Source organism: Caretta caretta, chromosome 2 (genome assembly GCF_965140235.1).
Source record: "Caretta caretta isolate rCarCar2 chromosome 2, rCarCar1.hap1, whole genome shotgun sequence".
In the NCBI taxonomy this organism is placed as follows: Eukaryota; Metazoa; Chordata; order Testudines; family Cheloniidae; genus Caretta; species Caretta caretta.
In genome coordinates this window covers 217,054,228-217,074,089 of record NC_134207.1, presented here as the reverse complement: position 1 = coordinate 217,074,089, position 19,862 = coordinate 217,054,228, and the positions used below count along the sequence as shown (strand labels likewise).

At 46.1% G+C, this 19,862-nt stretch overlaps 1 protein-coding gene across 4 annotated transcripts in view; it reads left to right on the top strand.

The window, feature by feature from the left end:
- Positions 1-6,303, top strand: part of LOC125631488 (scinderin) — a 140,441-nt gene extending 134,138 nt beyond the window's left edge. For all 4 annotated transcript variants that reach the window (XM_048838261.2, XM_048838257.2, XM_048838258.2 and 1 more), the window contains 3 exons: positions 1,253-1,330; positions 2,866-2,926; positions 4,008-6,303. In XM_048838261.2, the coding sequence (XP_048694218.1) occupies positions 1,253-1,330; positions 2,866-2,926; positions 4,008-4,141 (273 nt within the window). In that variant the 3' untranslated portion in view covers positions 4,142-6,303. The remainder of the gene's footprint in view (positions 1-1,252; positions 1,331-2,865; positions 2,927-4,007) is intronic.
- The last annotated feature ends 13,559 nt before the right edge of the window (positions 6,304-19,862 follow it).

The following is a 19,862-nucleotide window of genomic DNA, read 5'->3' as shown; positions in this document are numbered from 1 at the left end:
TCCCCAGCAGGCACTTCCAGAGCCAGTGTATGTGACTGAGGCGCATGGATGCAGGGAGCTCTGAGAGCACGGGCACTGCCCCACACTTGGAAAGGAGGCACTCTCTCTTGGGCGAATGCTGCTGACGAGCCTGAAGGGAGTGGAGCTTCTCCCTACTCATGCCCCTTGCGGAAAGCTCCCATCCAATTTAAAAGAGATGGAACCAGTAAGGTTCTTAGAAAAGGACTAAGATCTTATAAAATGTAATGGAGAAGTATATCTTTCCTGCAGCCTTTTCAAACCCTCCCATGGAAATCCACAGAGGAATAGAATTTGCTATAAAGGTCTACAAGATGGTTTTTAAAAAAAACCCTATATCCAAAGTTATCACCGTCTATTAAATTCCATAGGACCTGGCCTCACTTTAGTGCTCACCTTCCCATGTCTTTGCACTCAGGACAGCACAAGGAGCTGATCATTCCCAGCTCCTGCACATGCTCACAAAAGAGGGGAGGGAGAGAAGGTTCTTTGCACCTTCTGCCCTCTCCTCACCTCAGCATTGCCCCAGGGCCAAGCACAGACAAGCCTTGCAATCACATCAAACAAAGGCAGCCTGGCCACTAGCTGAACTATTACCTATCCTACTTGATACAAACCAGAATGGAACTGTTTTCCTACTTGCTTTTAACACATCTGAATAAGTTAGCCTCTGATTCTCTTGAGTCCCAACCCTGAATTCCTTAGTCAAACCAAAGATCCCATTTTTTTTAAGTCAGTGGGAGTTTTGCCATTTCAGGACTGAGTCCATGGACTGCACATCAGAACTATCACCTTCCTTCTCTTAATTGGTGTTGTAGTAAATGTTAATGCCCATGAACATACGAGCTGAAAGTTTGGCTCTGTCCAGGCATTTAGTGCAGGTAGGCAGTAAGCGGATTTCCTTGCCCCTGTCCGCCAGTGCATCTCAGTCCCAATTTACACAACTCACTGCTACTATTTGAAATCTGTGCCTCTCCTGAGCACAGACAATTGTGCCAAATTGAAAGATGGGTTTATGATGTGGCCAGATGTCTGATTTGCTCCCACCAGTCTACTGCGTTTCACTCATAGATCAAAATAGGTTTTGAACCTGCTTCTGCAGAAGAAAAGAAAAAAAGCAAATGCATGACTGTTTTTAGAGTCATCCCTTTTAAAAGTCTCATCTTTGTCCAAACTCAAGCATGATGGAAAATCTTGAATGGAATTACAATACCAATTTTATTATCCATTTTAGATTGAGGAGGTCCCAGGAGAATTCACTCAGGATGATTTAGCTGAAGATGATGTCATGTTGTTAGATACGTGGGAGCAGGTAAGCTATGTACTTAACAATGCTTTATGTGGTGACAAAAAGGATTTACTGCTAGCAACAATTTATGGATGGACAACCAGCGAGAAGACAGTAAGAGAATTATCATAAAGAGGAGAGGGGTGAAGATAATTACATACCAAAAGTACCATGTTGTGAGGCTAGAAGGAATTTCGCTTTCTTGAAATTATAACTGAGGAAGAAAATAGAGCTATTTGACATGCAAGTATGAATATCCACTACATTTTCAAACCATTGTGCAAGATTATAGTTGCATTTCCCCTTAATGCTAATGGAAGCTGCTTGATTATAAGCGACTACGGTGCACTGCAAGTCAGCCCAACAATGTTTTGGACAATTCTGTTTAATGTCTTCACAATTTGTGTACAAAAACTTTTCCAAAACTTCAGAAGCCTCCAGAAGACCATAGCAGTATGTGGCAGAAAAAGCACATGAGTAGAGAATGGGCCAAATCATAGGCTTCTGCTGAGCACCTTTGCAAACTGGTCTTCTTCAGGGGAACTTCACAGGGATTGGAGAAAACAGAAGCTTGCTCCTTTCCCCCAGCTTGTGGGAGACCAGCACAGTTGCTCAGCAGCTATTACTACAGCTGAAGGGCAGCATCCATCCAAAGCAAATGGGTTTGGCTTTTAGATCCATCATGCCCCTCCACCCTAACCCCCATCCACACTGCTCTACAAAGGGTTGTTATGTCTTTTTCACAGTATATAGGGAGTGAGGAATCGCCTGCATTGCAGAACCAGGGCTGGATTTGGCCCAACAAACAAAAACACTAAAGATGTTTCTCATATTTTTTTTTATCACACGCTGAAAAAGTCTGGTTTCAGAGTAGCAGCCATGTTAGTCTGTATCCACAAAAAGAAAAGGAGGACTTGTGGCACCTTAGAGACTAACAAATTTATTTGAGCACAAGCTTTCGTGAGCAACAGCTCACTTATTACTAGTAACACATGCAGAACACACTGCCCTGGTTTGTGATCTATACAAGCTGGGGGGAGGAGCGGATTTCAGCATGGGTTATAAATAATGAGCCTGATTCCCCTGTTCCTTCCATCTGTGCAAAGTAAGGGTACAGTGCTACCCAGAATTCTGTTTGATTGTGGTTTTCACCCATCCTGCATGACTGCACAAGGCGCAAAGCCGAGGAAAATCAGGCCCAACATTTTTAGCTTAACCTGGAAACATGTGCGGTGCCAACCACTAGGACAAAGCTGTGAAAAGAGAAAGTCTAACAAATGTCCCTGGATTTTAGCACTGGACTTGCAAAAGTCCAGGATGTGGAGGTATTTTGAAGCATAGAACCGTGTCTGTAGAAAACTTGTGTCTTTATGTATGATGGGCAAGATTCTGATCTCCTTTACACTAGTGTAACTCTGGAGTCACTGCATTGATGCCTGCTTTTTCTCCGAATGGAGACAATGCAATTATTCTAGATTTCAATGGTGTAAATAAGATCAGAATCTGAGCCAATCCCCATAACAATATGACAACTAAACTTTAAAATTTTCTATTTACAGGTATTTGTCTGGATTGGTAAAGATGCTAATGAAATTGAGCGAAATGAATCTGTGAAATCTGGTAAGAAATGTGTTTGACAAAATGTTGAACGAAATGGATTCAGTGGTGATTAAAAATGAATGAAAGAGGAGATGTGAAATGGTCAGCACTCTAATTATACTAAGCATGGTGTTTAAAAGAGTTAGTGAGCTTGAGTAGCAATTACCTCTGAAGATTCCATGATTAGGTTATTCCCTCTTTATGTGCCATTTTAAACAATGCAACAGTCACCAAAAACTCTATTCTATCAACTCTATTCTTCTTAAATGTAACTTTCCATAAAGAATGAAATTCATCAACATGGTGTTAATAGGCACAAAATATCGTTAAAAAGTATAAAGGACCCGTGTCTGTAGCTGCTCCATGTACAGAACCTGCCCTGGAAGTTTTGTATGTGGAGTGACTATAGAATTTGACCCTAAACTATTTATAGCCAGAGAAATAGATAAAGCTTCCAAGTCTGCTCATTGTTGCCCTTCTCTAATTCTGTCATATGGGCTAAATTCTGCTCTCAGAATTTACATGGGTGCAAATCTGTTGTGTGCCTAAACTACTTGAGCACAGTAGTCTGAAATCCAATTTTTTTTAAATGTCCCTCTTTTGTAAAACATGTGCCAGCAGTGATGTGAATTAACGCATCTGAGCTATCATACCAAGATTTATATTGAAAATACTGGCACACCCTCACCTCAGACATAGTTACCTAGCTTGTTTTCAGACATTTACTAGCATCACTTAGACAAACCATTGGATTCAACCATAAGGCTCTTCCTTGGAAAAACCATGAGTGAAGCATCTACATTCCAGCAGCAGTACCTGAGGCCTTCACCCGTTCCAGAGCTAAAGAGCTATTATATGGTAGGACCCAAATGACCAGGGCAAAGACCACTGTGCCTGTATCTTGTTATTTTAAACTGACATCTGAGATGACAATTCTGAAAATTTGACTGGCAGCTAAGAGAAAGCAATAGCTATTTGATCATTTGATGTAGTTAAGCTGAATCAGTGTAATAATATCCTCATTTATTTTGCTGAGGATTTTAATTATTTTTCTCCTGGTGAATGGACTAATATTTTCCATGTTTTACTGTTATCTCTTTAGCCAAACGCTACATTGAGACAGATCCTTCTGGAAGAGATAAGGGGACTCCACTTGTTATTGTGAAGCAAGGATACGAGCCCCCTACATTCACAGGCTGGTTCCTGGGCTGGGATTCCAACAAATGGAAAAACTGATCTGTCGGTGAAGGCCTCCACTACAAAGAGAACAGCAATCAGAGCACAACTATTATCTAGCATTCTTAAGCATTAGCTTGTAAAACAATATTGATGCAGCTGTTGTCACCCATTCCCCAGCGTTCTTATATTCCTCTGCGTAAACTAGCATGTCTAAGCTTTGGAAAGGTTAAATGAGATGATAAAGTAGTAACATAACTTCTTGGTGGCGGGTTGGGTTTTTTACAAATCTATGTAGAGTGATACCATTGGTTTGGTTCTAAAATGCCTTTTTTCAAACAAAACCTGTACATCAGTAGCACATTAATATACAATTTACAAGCTAACATTCATCAGTGGGCCAAATTCTGCTTTTTACCCCAGCATAAGTGAGAGCACAATTTGGCCCACCCAGGACCCATTGAAGTTGAGGGGAAAGAATCCCAGCAGCAGGATTGAGCCCTAATTTACCTAAAGTGTCAAAATCCTGCAGTCCTTACTAGTACGAAACGTCCATTGCAGTCTGAATTAGGAGTGGGAGCTCTGTCCTGCAGGGTGCGGATGAGGATTCTGAGAGAGCCAATGTGAAAATGATACTTTGTTACACGTGGTCCAGGAAATGGATATAATCTGAATGGAGAAGACACTATAGGCTTGAATGAATGTGATGTGAACATATATCATGAGGCCTAGCACAGTTGGCTGTGACAGACACTGTTTCTATAGAGCCCTCAGACATGGTCGCATGTTATCCCTGTTCTCAGATTCCTCTAATTTGGGGGTCTCAAAGTCCCGGCCCACGGGCCATCTGCGGCCCGAGAACCTCCCCACTGTGACCTGCGGAAACTTTTAAAGAAGTTACTTCATCCGGCCCTCATGGCTGCTGGCTGAAGGGGGAGGCTGGAGGGGAGCGGGCAGGAGAGATTCACATGTCCCTCTCCGCAACATTGCTCCATCCTGCTGGGACCCTCCCAGGGGTTGCACTCGGCAACGTGTCGTTCGCCTCGGGCAGCTTGGCTCCCTGCAAGCGGTTCCCTATCCCTCCTGTTCCCGGCGGAGCCACGGAAGACAGACCCATGCAGCCACGCTGCCGGCTCTGTCCACTGCAGGCGCTGCCCCCCGCAGTTCCCATTGGCTGGGGGAGAGGGACAGAGATATCATCACTAGTGGCCGGGCAGAGTCAGCCATGGAGGCAGCATCATTAGTCGCCGGGCAGAGTCAGCTGGGGCGGCATGAGGCCAAGGGAGGCGAGGGAAAAGGGTGGGAAACAGGCTGGGAGGTGGCGTGAACACCATCTGCAGTGACATTATTGGCCCTCTGGGAGGATCTGAGGACTGGCACCGGCCCTAAGGTAAATTGAGTTTGAGACCCCTGCTCTAACTGCTGCCCTTAAACACACTTAAGTGAGCTATTGCTTCTAACAGGCAGCAGGAGTCACTGACACCTTTAAAAGTGGATGAACACACATCATTTCATTCACCGGACTGTAAGCACACACTGCATATCCCAGCCACAAGTTATCTCAGGCTGCACCAGTCTCGTTTTTTCCCCTACTCATCAGTGCTCAGTTCTGTGCAAGTGTAGAGATTTGCTCATATGGCCAAACAGATTGTGTTTTTCCTCAATGTGCAGGAGACTGAAACTCTTCACACGGGTGCTGAGCAGACTTCGAATGTGCTGTGCCAATGCTTTGGGGAACCACTTTTCTTTCAGCAGCACGGAGTATCCTGTAAAGATGGAGCTCTGAGTAAGCACTGTAGAATCTGGCCTGGGGTCTCTCTCAAAAATTGCAAAGAATCACATAGTCATTCTGGTGTGAAGAATGCAGATGATTTTTATTCTTGTGAATTTAGAAAAAAACATGTTCAAACAGTGTGTGTGTTTGTGGTTTAACCATACAACTCCCTGTAAAGTTAGCAGGGACCATTCAGCTTCAAACCTGTCGCAATGCTTTGAACATTTATCCCGTAGCATTCATTTTAATGCCAATGTGTACATCGGTAAATCAAATGGAATCCGTGTCAATGTGAATGTTTAAATAAGGAATTCCAATTGTGTTTTTTTAATTGTACTTTTAAATGAGTTTGAAAATGGAATTTTAAAAATGGCTTTTTATATTTTTTCTATATGGTTAATGGTGAATTGGAAGCTCAGTAAAGCCAAAGGAGTGAAAGCAGTCTCAACTTCATTTGTCAATATTATTGAACCAAGTTGCATGGCTGGGACACTGATAGCGTAAGAACCAGGGAATACTGCACCATATTAAAATATAAGAATCTAATTCTGTTTTTCAAGGGTTGGGAGGGTGAAGAGGGTTAATTCTGGGAGTTTGTTAGCTTAAAGTGTTTGTTTAAATCTATATTAATGCAATTTAGCTGTATTTGGATGTGTCATTTCATGTAAAAAAAATGACAAAACACAACACTATAACAGTTTGTGGAAAGCTGATTTTTTTTTCTCCTGAAACATTCTTGTTTATTTTGTGTGCCCATTGATATTTAAAAGAATGGCAAACACTCACTTCCTTCTTAGGGGGACAATTTAATTAGCTAGTAATTAATCCTCTGCTGGTGTAAATTAGAGCTGCATCAATTTACACCCACAGAGAGTTGACCCATCATATCAGCTCATCCAGCGACATTACGAAGTTATTCAAAACATGCTTTGACTAGCAGCCAAGAAGTGCCTGCTTATCAGCATATTATTTCATCTTTAAGGAAAGTTAATAACATTGTGATCAAATTAGTCAGCCAATTATCAATTTCCTTTTTGCAGCCCTCTTGGCAGGACACACGATGGGTAATGTGTGTAAAGATCATTTTATGGAAAAGGAAACAGCATGTTTTTTAAAAAGGATGTCCTCTGCACTTTTCTAAGAGACTGCAAGTAGGCTAAACAGAAGGAATATTAAAAAGAAAAGCTTACAACCTCAGTTGATCAGTTAATAGGGTCCTATGGACAATCAGCAACCTGTTGCCCACTCACGATTTTAGCAATCTTTGCCATGTCAGAAGAGTGTATTATAAAATATAATAATGCCTTAATTGTATTATAAACAGAATTTAGTCTCACTTATGTAGATGGGATCAAAGTCAAACTATGTTTTAACTGTGTTCCAGAACACTGTTACAGCTCTGATCTTTACAGGGGCCTGTCAATATATTCCAAAACACAGATAAAACAAAGTTTTGGCTCATATGCAAGATAAACTGTGTTATAACTTGGGCAGGGCATTATGGTGTTTACAGTGATTACTGCTAGGTAGATGGGCATTAGGGCCTTATGACTGAAACAATTCTATCAACTGTGTTTAAGCACAATGGTTGTTAGCAAGGCTCCACAACGTTTCTCTGATCAGTGAGGGCTTTAACAAAATAAAGAAATAAAAATCTTGTTATAAATTCCTTAAAAAAGAAAAACATCTTTGACCACATTGGTCAGTGAAGCTGTGCTCAGTTCTATTTAGGTGCCTAACTCTAAGCACCCAGATTTGGAAATTGGGGCCTATTTGTCTCTGGCAATGCCCACAATGTGCTAGGTGCTGTACAAATAGGATTTTCAGTTTCCTCTACAGCATCAGATATATTGGACACTGACTAAGACAGGTCTCCAGACAGCATGGACCAATAGTCTCATCTAACGTGGCAAGTCCCGTAACCAAAGTATATATTCTCAATGAGAGCTGTGAGTGCTCAGCACCTCTGAAAATAAGGCTACTTTAGGGGCTTCAGTACCTAGTTTTAAGGTCCCAAGCGGCAAACACAAGTGTCTTGTTGCACAGAGGTTAGAAAGGGAAAATGTGGGTATAGAAACACTCAGAACTGCACCCAAGGGTGAGCCACATCTTGCATTATTACCAAACAGGAGAGGGCACTATTTGTCCATTTATAATAGCAAATTATTGCAGTAGTGTTATCTTTACTAGAAGACCAGTCTAAATCACTAAAAGAAAAGGAGTACTTGTGGCACCTTAGAGACTAACCAATTTATTTGAGCATGAGCTTTCGTGAGCTACAGCTCACTTCATCAGAAGTGAGCTGTAGCTCACGAAAGCTCATGCTCAAATAAATTGGTTAGTCTCTAAGGTGCCACAAGTACTCCTTTTCTTTTTGCGAATACAGACTAACACGGCTGTTCCTCTGAAACCAGTCTAAATCACTAGTGATCATATGTGCTGCTGGTGGTAAATATAGTATCATAACTCATCAGCATATACTAAATTGAAATTGAAAGATCACAATTGAAATCATTAGGCCCAAAAGACCATTTTACGATTATAAATGGTATTAGTAATTTAGATCTATAATAATGTGGCCAATATCAGAATCTCAGTAAACATTACACATGGCAGAGAAGCCTGCCTCCAGAATCAGATAAGTATATTTTAAATATACACTTTTCCCTATAGAATTCTCTGATATCTAGCTGCAGTTCTGCTCTGAAAGGTGACTATAAAAAGGGTTGGTTTTTACTCAACAGTCTGTTCAGTGTGTGTGTGTATGGGGGAGTGTTTCAGAATTGTGCGTGCTTATATGTGTGACAAAAAGCATGTTACTCCTTTAGTCCTGAAGAGCCAAAACAGCTCTGGGAGAGCGGCTACCTTCTCTTCTTTCTCATACAGCAAAAAAATTTGTTCCAGCTGCAGAATCAAAGAGAGCCTAGAGGAGGTGTGACCATGGCCCTGCCCTCTAGCCATCTGTCAGCAGAATTGAGAGGATGCATACAGAGGGGGAGTATGTTGCACTCTGGCTGGCAGCAGAGAGGTGTACTCTCCCTACATACCTGAGAGAAAGTCTCTGTCCCTGAAGCTGATTACTTCCCAGATCTCTCTGGAGCAGTGCAGCTCCCTGCCACGTCCAATGTGGGACTGTGCCTTTAAGGCAGACTTGAGCCTAAAGTGAGAATACATTATGGAAATCACTAGTAGCCTAGAAAAACATTTTAATAATCATACTTCCTTACACAACCCCTGTTCTGTAACAGATTCCATTTGACACATCATGCCTCAATGTGAGGCCCACAGTCTTCCCCCCAAAAATGTTTGCTCTCTTTTTTTTCTCAGTGATCGTTGGCCCCTCTTGGGGTGTGAACCCTACACCATTAAAATCAGTGGGAATTCGATTTAAGTGGGAGCAAGATCAGAGCCTTAGCCCGCCCCAATCACCTAACATCTCATCATATTCCCCTTTTTATGCTATATTGGTTTGTTAATCACACTCATCGCCATAGTTTCTGAGTGCCTTTTAGTAGTGCATTAAGAAACATGACTACACATCTGTTCTTTCATCCTCTCTCCAGGGGGAGAAGTGTGTGTGCAGTGAAGTTTCTTTTTTGGTAATGTTTTTTTGCTTTGTTTTATTTTTAAATATACCTGGTTGCTGTGTGTTTGCTAGAGAAGGCGAGGTCATAGAACTATGCCTCAAACTCGGAGTGGGAAGTTGTGAGGTTTGTGATGGTTCATTGCCAAAAGGAACCGAGTTGTTGACCACAGTCTTTGTCCCAGAGCGTTAGACAAGTTTTTAGCTATCCTGAGCCAAGCCTATGGAGTGCTTTGAAGATAAGGACTTTGAAATTCAATGGGCAGCCAGTGCAGCAAGCAGAGGACAGATGTGAAGTGCTTACAGAATCCTGTGTCACTGAGCAAATGCACTGCAGCATTCTGTACTAGCTGGAGTTTTCTGGGTGCTGGGCGGGGCCCTCCTGTGACTATCAACATGTTTATCTTATACTAGACAGTGACATGCTACACTCACTTGAAGCCATGTTTCCACTGTAGGGTTGCTGGAAGGCCCCAGGATCAGCAGATGACCATTTTGGCCCTGCTGCCCTTACACTACCTTTCCCAATCCTTCTCATGCGATGCTCATGCAGGCCTGCTTTAGAAAAGTACTCCAACCCTGTCCTGTACAGCCTAAATTAAAAATGTGCTGGCTTCTCCAATTTACTTTTATTATTCCGCCGAAATAATTAGCAGCTCAGTGATTCTTCAGAGGATAAGTAGCTGGGATTACAAAAGCATCCCATGCAAAGCTACTTGTCAATTAAACAAATCAATCCCTGCTTCAAAAAGACACTAGGGACAGTGAGTTCAAAAAAGTGGATGCCCTCTTTCCCCCACAGATTCCAGATTTCACCAGAGTGCCATGAAATCTGGGATTCGTGGCATATAAAAAACGCACCAAAGGGCAGATCCTCCAGCAAGAAACTATTAACCAATTTTTTTCCTCAGATTTATTCCTTTGCTATAATTACAAGCATAACAATTATTCAAAAGATAGGCAGACCTCTCATAATCTACTACCATTTGGGATGATATTCTGAACCAGATCAGTTCTGGTGCAAAATGGTTCTGTGAGGACTTGTGTCACTGGAAGCCAAGAGGTTGGGGGAGGCTCTAGGCAAACGCTATACAGTGAAGCAGAATGACTGAGCTTATCCTGAGTGATAATACTGTTTTCTTTATTCTAAAGAAGTTCCTTGTTCGGTATTGGAAGAAAGCTACTCTGTCTGTGAAACATTAACATTATCATGTAACAGACATGATTCCTAGCGATTTCACAGGAATTGCACCTGTTTATGCCGAGGCTGAATTTGGCCATCTGACTGGGCTGATTTAACCCAAAGTCTAAAACAGGCCTGTGCTTTTAGGCCATTTCTATGCTCGTAGTAGAACTATATTAGCAACAACTGCATTTAAACAAGATCGTTGCTAGTGGTGTCTAACAGGCTTTCCCTCTGGGCAGGGATTTTTACAGCGCTGCCAAGTTTCATGCATTCTGTGTGACACACATTTGGCAGTCCTGTCTTGAAGCACCTCTGAGTCCACATGCGTTCATCTGTAGTTTTTCCTGCTGATGCTAAAGGTCACTACAGAGCCTGGCTTTGGGAAGCCAGCGGGCTTGTCTGCTCTCCACTGTCCCCACCCCCCCGCATCTGAGCAGGAGGAGCATCAAGAGAAGTCAGGAGTAGTGGTAAGTGACTAACAAGTGGGAACAGCAGATGAAGGGACTTAAACTGACCCCACTTTCCCAGACAGCCCCAGCCTGATGTCAGACAGACCTCAGCTTCCCTACCATTCAGCACTCATACAAGTATCCCACCTCTCCCGGATATCCCAGCACCCTCTCAGGCTTGATAGCACCCAGGACCTCACCACCATAGCACCGATCTATCCCAGCACCCTCAGACACTCCAGCATTCACTGACAAAATCTCTCTAGCACCCACTCATCTAACCTAACCCTAAACATCCTCCCTCACAGCCACCCCCTTCCTTCCCTGCCCCAGCCTCATGGCTGCCATGGTTTGTGCAGTGCCATGTCCTACCACCACCTTTGAGGAACCAGTGTATCATGTAACTTCATCACTGTAAGATGAAGTTTATGGTTATATGCAAATTATTTCCTTCCATAAAATTTCCCATCATTGGTGCCACTGGTTTAGCGCCACTGGTAGGAGCAAAGATGGAAGCAATAAGGCATTCAGGGGTGCGAAGTCTTGTGGTTAAAGTACTGGGTGATGACTCTGCAGATCTGCCCCAGTCTCCCTGTGTGACCTTAGGTAGATCATTTAATCTCTCTGTGCCCCAGTTCCCCATCTCTAAAATGAGGATAATAATTCATTGTTCCCACCCTTTGCCTGTCTGTTTAGACTGCAAGCTCCTCTAGCGAGGGCAGGGGTGGGCAAACTACGGCCCGCGGGCCACATCCGGCCTGCAGGACCATCCTGCCTGGCCCCTGAGCTCCCGGCCAGGGAGGCTCACCCCTGGCCCCTCCCCTGCTGTCCCCCCCTCCCCCATAGGTATGCCACCACGCGGGCAGTGCGGCTTGCATCCACCCACCTTCCAGACTTTCAAATAAGCCTGTCCTGCCACTCTGAGTGGCCTGGTAAGGGGGCGAGGGGGGGGGGGGGTTGGATAAGGGGCAGGAGATCCCAGGGGGCAGTCAGGGAACAGGGGGCGGTTGGATGGGGCGGAGGTTCGGGGGGGGGGGCAGTCAGGAGACAGGGAGCAGGGGGGATTGGATAGAGGGTGGGGTCCCGAGGGGCAGTCAGGAGACAGGGAGCAGGGGGGTTGGAAAGGGGGTGGGGTCCCGGGGGGAAGTCAGGGGGCAGGAAGTGGGAGGGGGCTGTTAAGGGGCAGGGTCCAGGCTGTTTGGGGAGGCACAGCCTTCCCTACCAGGCCCTCCATACTGTTTCGTAACCCTGATGTGGCCCTCGGGCCAAAAAGTTTGCCCACCCCTGAGCTAGGGATTGTCTTTTATAATGTGGTTGTACAATGAGGCCTTGATTTCAATCAGGTCCTCTAGGCTCTACTGTCATATAAACAGTAATGATTATCCAGACTGCTGCAAGGGTTGCTAGCAGCATGTCAAGTTAGAACTGCTTTCAGCAGGGTTAGACAACTTGGCATTTAAAAACACATGCAGCTGCATGGAGCCTTTTCTACACTGTGCTAACATTGGTTCAGCTTCACTGTGACAGCAAGTGTGGAAAACTTTATAAGGGGGGGGAAAGCTAGTGTCAGCTGGGTAGACAAAAGCACAGTTTAGTGACATGATACAGTTCTAATGAAAAAAAACCCTGGCAAGACTAGTCAGGGTAACTTTGCTAGAGAACCTTGCTAGCAATGATCATAGGTGCATCTGCACTAGATAATGGTGTTCCCCTTTTTAACAAGAGCAGCTGCACTTGTGAAAGCAAGCGCTAAAGTAGACAAGACCACCTGGTCATGAAAACCCTCAGACTCTTTTCTACTTAGGATCCAGTATACTTGCTTTCAGGATGTCACCCCTTCCTCCATTGCCTGTATACACTAGTGTCCACACCACTGCTGGAAAATGAGGGCTGAATTTTTTGGTGTAGACAAGGACTGTGTTTAAATGTGCCTGCTGCTGTCATGGTTCTAATATTGACAGGGCCTTATAAGTTTTGCTTCTTTTTCACCACCTCCATTTCATGGGTTGGCAAACATACATTTATGTGGTTTCAATACATTGATCTAATGTGTCATGGGGGGACTATATCTTGCAAAATGTGCGAGCTGAAGGGAACACTGAGCTCATGCTGACCACAGGCAGTATGATCAATATAATTGATGAGATTCCTATTCATTTTGATGCTGTTTGCTTTTGCCTTTGTACTGGCTTTTCCCTGTTGAATATTGCTCTGGTGGCTGTTTTTGTTTCACATAGTTTCGTAACAGCAAAAGACTGGAACTAGGGAATCTAGAATTGCCTGGAATTTTGTTTGTTTAAATCTTCAGCTATCAGGGATTAAGAAACACTCAAAGAAATGTTGTGTACGGCATGTGCGAGACTGCTGGACCCCAAATCACTTCACAACAGCAGATCAGAGATGAGTAATGTTAAGGGAGTCCAAAGGTTGCTCCCCTAAAAGCCTTAGTGTGGAGTAGTACTGAGCTGAAAGATCAGATGTAGGGCTGGGTCTGTAAATGAGAAGGCTAGGTTCTGAACTACAGCCCAGCATGTAGGATTTACCCAGATTTCTAGCCGACAGATCTAGGTTTTCAGCAGCAAGCCCAGAGATGGAGGCCTTTGGATGTTAAGCTTTGTCTACACTGGCAATTGAAAGACAAAACTTTTGTCATTCAGAGGTGTAAAAAACCACACACACCCAGAAAGACAAAAGTTTTGTCGACAAGCGCCAGTGTGAAAAGCGATTTCGTCGGCAGGAGTGCTCTTCTGCCAACAACACTAACACTGCTTATTGGGGGTGGAAGTTTTTGGTTGACAGAAGAGCTCTCTCCTGCCGACAAACAGTGGCTACTCTGTGTACCTTTTGGTGGCACAGCTGTGTTGCTAAAAGCTGTGTAGTGTAGACATAGCCTTAATGTAGGGGGGAATCGCTGGTGACAACTGTCCCTTCTCCATAAAAAGCTCTGTTGCTCCTCCTTGGGGCTCGGATTGGGCCTGTATGTGTCCATCCGCTGTACCAGCACCTTTCTGAACTGCCCACCATCTTACCCTGCTTCCTTTCTGCCGTCAATTCTGCCACTAGCCCATCAGAGCCAGAAATGCCAAAATTAAAAAGTGTTGTTGCATAAGGCTGGAGTATGAAAGCCTCAGATCAGGCACCCGATTTGCCAGCAGCAGGAACACCCTCCTTCCACAGACCCCCAACCTCTACTGAGGCAGGAAAGCAGGCAGTACAGCCACTAGAGTCCTTTCTCTCCATGCAAGCCTGGGGCAACAGGACAGGATCTGCCCCCAAGTCACCAGGAGCTGGTCCAAGGTACTGCTATTCCAGAAGAGAAGCATCTGCCTGCAGGCTACACAGCAGCTGTGCCCTGGCTTTGCAATTGGAGAGGAGACAAATGTAAGGGGACTGTTGCCACCTTACTAACATTCAGTGGGGGTGTTTTGGTTGGCTAGCTCCCAGTACTAAAAAGGGGGAAGGGTCGATGGGGAATCAGGACCCTGAGACTGACAGCCCCCAGGAACAATGTGGAGTTGCCAATGCTCCAGGTCAGCCTGAATGACAGGGCGGGCAGGCTAATCAGGGAGTCAGGAAGCCAGAGAGGTCCCATCCTCCATGTGAGCTGGATTTGCCTGGGTCAGACAGAGTGGTGCTGAGCTGAGGAGAAAGCAGGGGTCCAAGCTAAGCTGGGGAGCAGAGCTGTGCCAGATCCAGAGGACCAGAAAAGCAGCCCAGAGAGAGCAGACCCTGTCCTGGGAGCAGAGCTGCAGCCCCACAGCCAGAGGCACAGCCCAGAGAGAGCAGACTTGCCCTGGGAGCAGAGCTGCAGCAACCAGAGCTAGAGGGGCCAGAAAAGCAGCCCAGGAAGCAGGTCAGTGCTGGGAGCAGAGTCACAGAAGCAGCCTGCAGAGCAGACCTGTCCTGGGAGCAGAGCTGCAGCAACCAGAGGCAGAGGGGCCAGAAAAGCAGCCCAGGAAGCAGGTCAGTGCTGGGAGCAGAGTCACAGAAGCAGCCTGCAGAGCAGACTGTCCTGGGAGCAGAGCTGCAGCAACCAGAGGCAGAGGGGCCAAAGAAGCAGCCCAGGGAGCTGGAGGCAGAGCAGCAGCAGCAGTGCAGAGACCGAGTGGTGCAGCTGGGGCTGGAGCAGTCTGGAGCTGGGTGTGGTGAGCAGCTCAGGGGAGCGAGGGGGACCCTGGGCAGCGGGAGACACCTCAGGGAGGGAGACACCTCAGCCAAGAGGCTCTGCAGGCCAGGTTTGGATCGTAACCCCGACAGGACGGGGGCGACACTGGGAAGAAGGGGCCTACCACTTAGAGCCTGAGAGCGTGTGGCCACCACCAGAGAGAGTGTCCAACCCACAGCATCCCTGCAGCAAAGCCAGGCCTGAGAAGAAGGCCTGGGACTTACAAGGAACAAACTGTGAACTGCCCTGACATTCCAGAGACACTGTTTGTGATGTTCCCTGCCATACAGCGGGTTGATGTGTTTCCTTTAATCTTTCCCATTATTCCTTATTCTTTTTAAAATTAATTGTTGATTAAATAACTTGCATTTGCTTTAACTTGTATGTAATGGTCAGTGGGTCAGAGAAGTGCCCAGGGCAGAGAGAGTACCCCGGAGCAGGGACACCTAAGCCCCTGTCCTAGGTGACCACAGCAGGGTTGGGGGTCGAGCCTCCCAGGAATCCTGGGCCCAGCCTTGTTGGGGTTACGAGGACTCTGCCAGACAGGAGAGTGGAAGGGCAGTCCTCAAGGGCAGGGAGGCTACTGGGTAAAGGAAGTGGGAGCGAGGACTCAGATCCTTTCGCTAGCCCACTTCACCAGGGAAGTGCAGAAGCCAGGAAAGTTCCCCACAATAGCGGGACTGTTCCCCCACTTACACAAAGCCACTTAGGAGGAGCAGTAATGCAGGAAGGAGAGACTCCAGGTCAGGATCAACACAGCTCCGTTTCAGTCAAGGAGAGAAGGGTTCACCCCAGCACAGGGAAACTGAGACCCCACTACACATCCTAAGGAGGACGACTTAGGGTACCCAGCATTTGAACCCAGGAACCTCAGCACAGGGAATCTGAGACCACCCAAAGGGAGGGATAATTTTAGTTTTCTATCCAATCTCTAATGGGTGAAATTCACACCTATTCTATTCTGTCTATGGGGACGTTTACACTTAACCAAGAGCGTGCTTCCCAACTCAGGTAGGCAGATATGCTAGCTCTGCTTGAATTAGTGCACCCAATTTAGCAGTGTAGCTGGGGGTAGCACAAGAGGTGTCTCAGACTAGCTGCCCACATAAGTACCTGTGGGTCCAGGTTGTTTTCTGCTTGGACAGCTAGGCCAAGCTGGCACTCGTGCTAGGCCCAGCTACACTTCTATTTTTAGCACTCTAGCTCCAGCAGAGCTAGCACGTCTTTCTGCCCGAGTTGGGAAGCACACTCCTAGCTACAGTGTAAACATACCCTATGTGTTGATGTGGAGCCCATCATGCTGCCATCTGCTCATCAACATATTATCTCAGACTACTAGTAAGCAGAGCTTTGGTGCTGAGTGGCGCTTGGGACTATGACCTGTTTTTTTAATTCCAAATTTGCCCCTTCCCTGCATCCTATCCCTAGCAAGGATAAGCAGGACTCCCACGCAGTTCTCCTTCCTTGGCAGGTGCAATGAGACTTCTCTTCTGTTTCTATCTACAATAACCACTGCTTCTATGAGTTGGGAATTTGAGACCCCCATCTAAGACTGCATCATCCAGCACCACCATGACCATCACCTTTTTGTCACCCTTTCTCAACCACTGTCTCCTGAATCTTCACCTATTGCAAAACGTTAAAGCCATCCCTGTTTAAAAAGATTACATTTCAAAGCACAGTTTAGAATTAGAGATGAGCATGAACTGGAACATCAACTGCAAAATCCATTGAACTCTCTGAATTTTGGAGAAGTGCAGATCCAGATGTCTTAGCTTTGTTCTTTTTTCCCTAAAAGATGGATTTGTTTTAGAATGAGTAATCTAAACCTCTTTGAACTTTGCTAAAATCCAGACCTCAATCTGATCTTCCTGGTTCAGGGCTCAACTCTTCTTAGCCCTGGTCTACACTAGGACTTTAGATCGAATTTAGCAGCGTTAAATCGATTTAAACCTGCACCCGTCCACACAATGAAGCCCTTTATTTCGACTTAAAGGGCTCTTAAAATCGATTTCCTTACTCCACCCCTGACAAGTGGATTAGCGCTTAAATCGACGTTGCCGGCTCGAATTTGGGGTACTGTGGACACAATTCGATGGTATTGGCCTCCGGGAGCTATCCCAGAGTGCTCCATTCTGACCGCTCTGGACAGCGCTCTCAACTCAGATGCACTGGCCAGGTAGACAGGAAAAGAACCGCGAACTTTTGAATCTCATTTCCTGTTTGGCCAGCATGGCAAGCTGCAGGTGACCATGCAGAGCTCATCAGCAGAGGTGACCATGATGGAGTCCCAGAATCGCAAAAGAGCTCCAGCATGGACTGAACGGGAGGTACGGGATCTGATCGCTGTTTGGGGAGAGGAATCCGTGCTATCAGAACTCCGTTCCAGTTTTCGAAATGCCAAAACCTTTCTGAAAATCTCCCAGGGCATGAAGGACAGAGGCCATAACAGGGACCCGAAGCAGTGCCGCGTGAAACTGAAGGAGCTGAGGCAAGCCTACCAGAAAACCAGAGAGGCGAACGGCCGCTCTGGGTCAGAGCCCCAAACATGCCGCTTCTATGATGAGCTGCATGCCATTTTAGGGGGTTCAGCCACCACTACCCCAGCCGTGTTGTTTGACTCCTTCAATGGAGATGGAGGCAATACAGAAGTAGGTTTTGGGGACGAAGAAGATGATGAGGAGGAGGTTGTAGATAGCTCACAGCAAGCAAGCGGAGAAACCGGTTTTCCCGACAGCCAGGAACTGTTTCTCACCCTAGACCTGGAGCCAGTACCCCCCGAACCCACCCAAGGCTGCCTCCTGGACTCAGCAGGCGGAGAAGGGACCTCTGGTGAGTGTACCTTTTAAAATGCTATACATGGTTTAAAAGCAAGCATGTGAAAGGATTACTTTGCCCTGGCATTTGCGGTTCTGCCTTTGCAAAAGGTTTCTGGGGAGGGCAGCCTTATTTCGTCCTTCATGGTAGGACACTTTACCACTCCAGGCCAGCAACACGTACTGGGGAATCACTGTAGAACAAAGCATTGCAGTGTATGTTTGCTGGCATTCAACCAAAATCCGTTCACGCGGTGGGAGGAGGCAAAATGCGACCTTGTAACGAAAGCACATGTGCTATGTATGTAATGTTAACTTTCAAGGTTTACCCTGAAAGAGTGTAGCCACTGTTTTATAAAATGTGTCTTTTTAAATACCGCTGTCCCTTTTTTTTTCTCCACCAGCTGCATGTGTTTCAATGATCACAGGATCTTCTCCTTCCCAGAGGCTAGTGAAGCTTAGAAAGAAAAAAAAACGCACTCGCGATGAAATGTTCTCCGAGCTCATGCTGTCCTCCCACACTGACAGAGCACAGACGAATGCGTGGAGGCAAATAATGTCAGAGTGCAGGAAAGCACAAAATGACCGGGAGGAGAGGTGGAGGGCTGAAGAGAGTAAGTGGCGGGCTGAAGAGAGTAAGTGGCGGGCTGAAGACAGGGCTGAAGCTCAAAGGTGGCGGCAGCGTGATGAGAGGAGGCAGGATTCAATGCTGAGGCTGCTGCAGGACCAAACCAGTATGCTCCAGTGTATGGTTGAGCTGCAGCAAAGGCAGCTGGAGCACAGACTGCCACTGCAGCCCCTCTGTAACCAACCGCCCTCCTCCCCAAGTTCCATAGCCTCCACACCCAGACGCCCAAGAACACGGTGGGGAGGCCTCCGGCCAACCAGCCACTCCCCCACAGAGGATTGCCCAAAAAAAAGAAGGCTGTCATTCAATAAATTTTAAAGTTGTAAACTTTTAAAGTGCTGTGCTTAAAGTGCTGTGTGGCATTTTCCTTCCCTCCTCCACCACCCCTCCTGGGATACCTTGGTAGTCATCCCCCTATTTGTGTGATGAATGAATAACGAATGCATGACTGTGAAGCAGCAATGACTTTATTGGCTCTGCAAGCAATGATTAAAGGGAGGAGGGGAGGGTGGTTAGCTTACAGGGAAGTAGAGTGAACCAAGGGGCGGGGGGGTTCATCAAGGAGAAACAAACAGAACTTTTACACCGTAGCCTGGCCAGTCATGAAACTGTTTTTCAAAGCTTCTCTGATGCGTACCGCGCCCTCCTGTGCTCTTCTAACCGCCCTGGTGTCTGGCTGCGCGTAACCAGCAGCCAGGCGATTTGCCTCAACCTCCCACCCCGCCATAAACGTCTCCCCCTTACTCTCACAGATATTGTGGAGCACACAGCAAGCAGTAATAACAGTGGGAATATTGGTTTCGCTGAGGTCTAAGCGAGTCAATAAACTGCGCCAGCGCGCCTTTAAACGTCCAAATGCACATTCTACCACCATTCTGCACTTGCTCAGCCTGTAGTTGAACAGCTCCTGACCACTGTCCAGGCTGCCTGTGTACGGCTTCATGAGCCATGGCATTAAGGGGTAGGCTGGGTCCCCAAGGATACATATAGGCATTTCAACATCCCCAACAGTTATTTTCTGGTCTGGGAATAAAGTCCCTTCCTGCAGCTTTTGAAACAGACCAGAGTTCCTGAAGATGCGAGCATCATGCACCTTTCCCGGCCATCCCACGTTGATGTTGGTGAAACGTCCCTTGTGATCCACCAGAGCTTGCAGCACTATTGAAAAGTACCCCTTGCG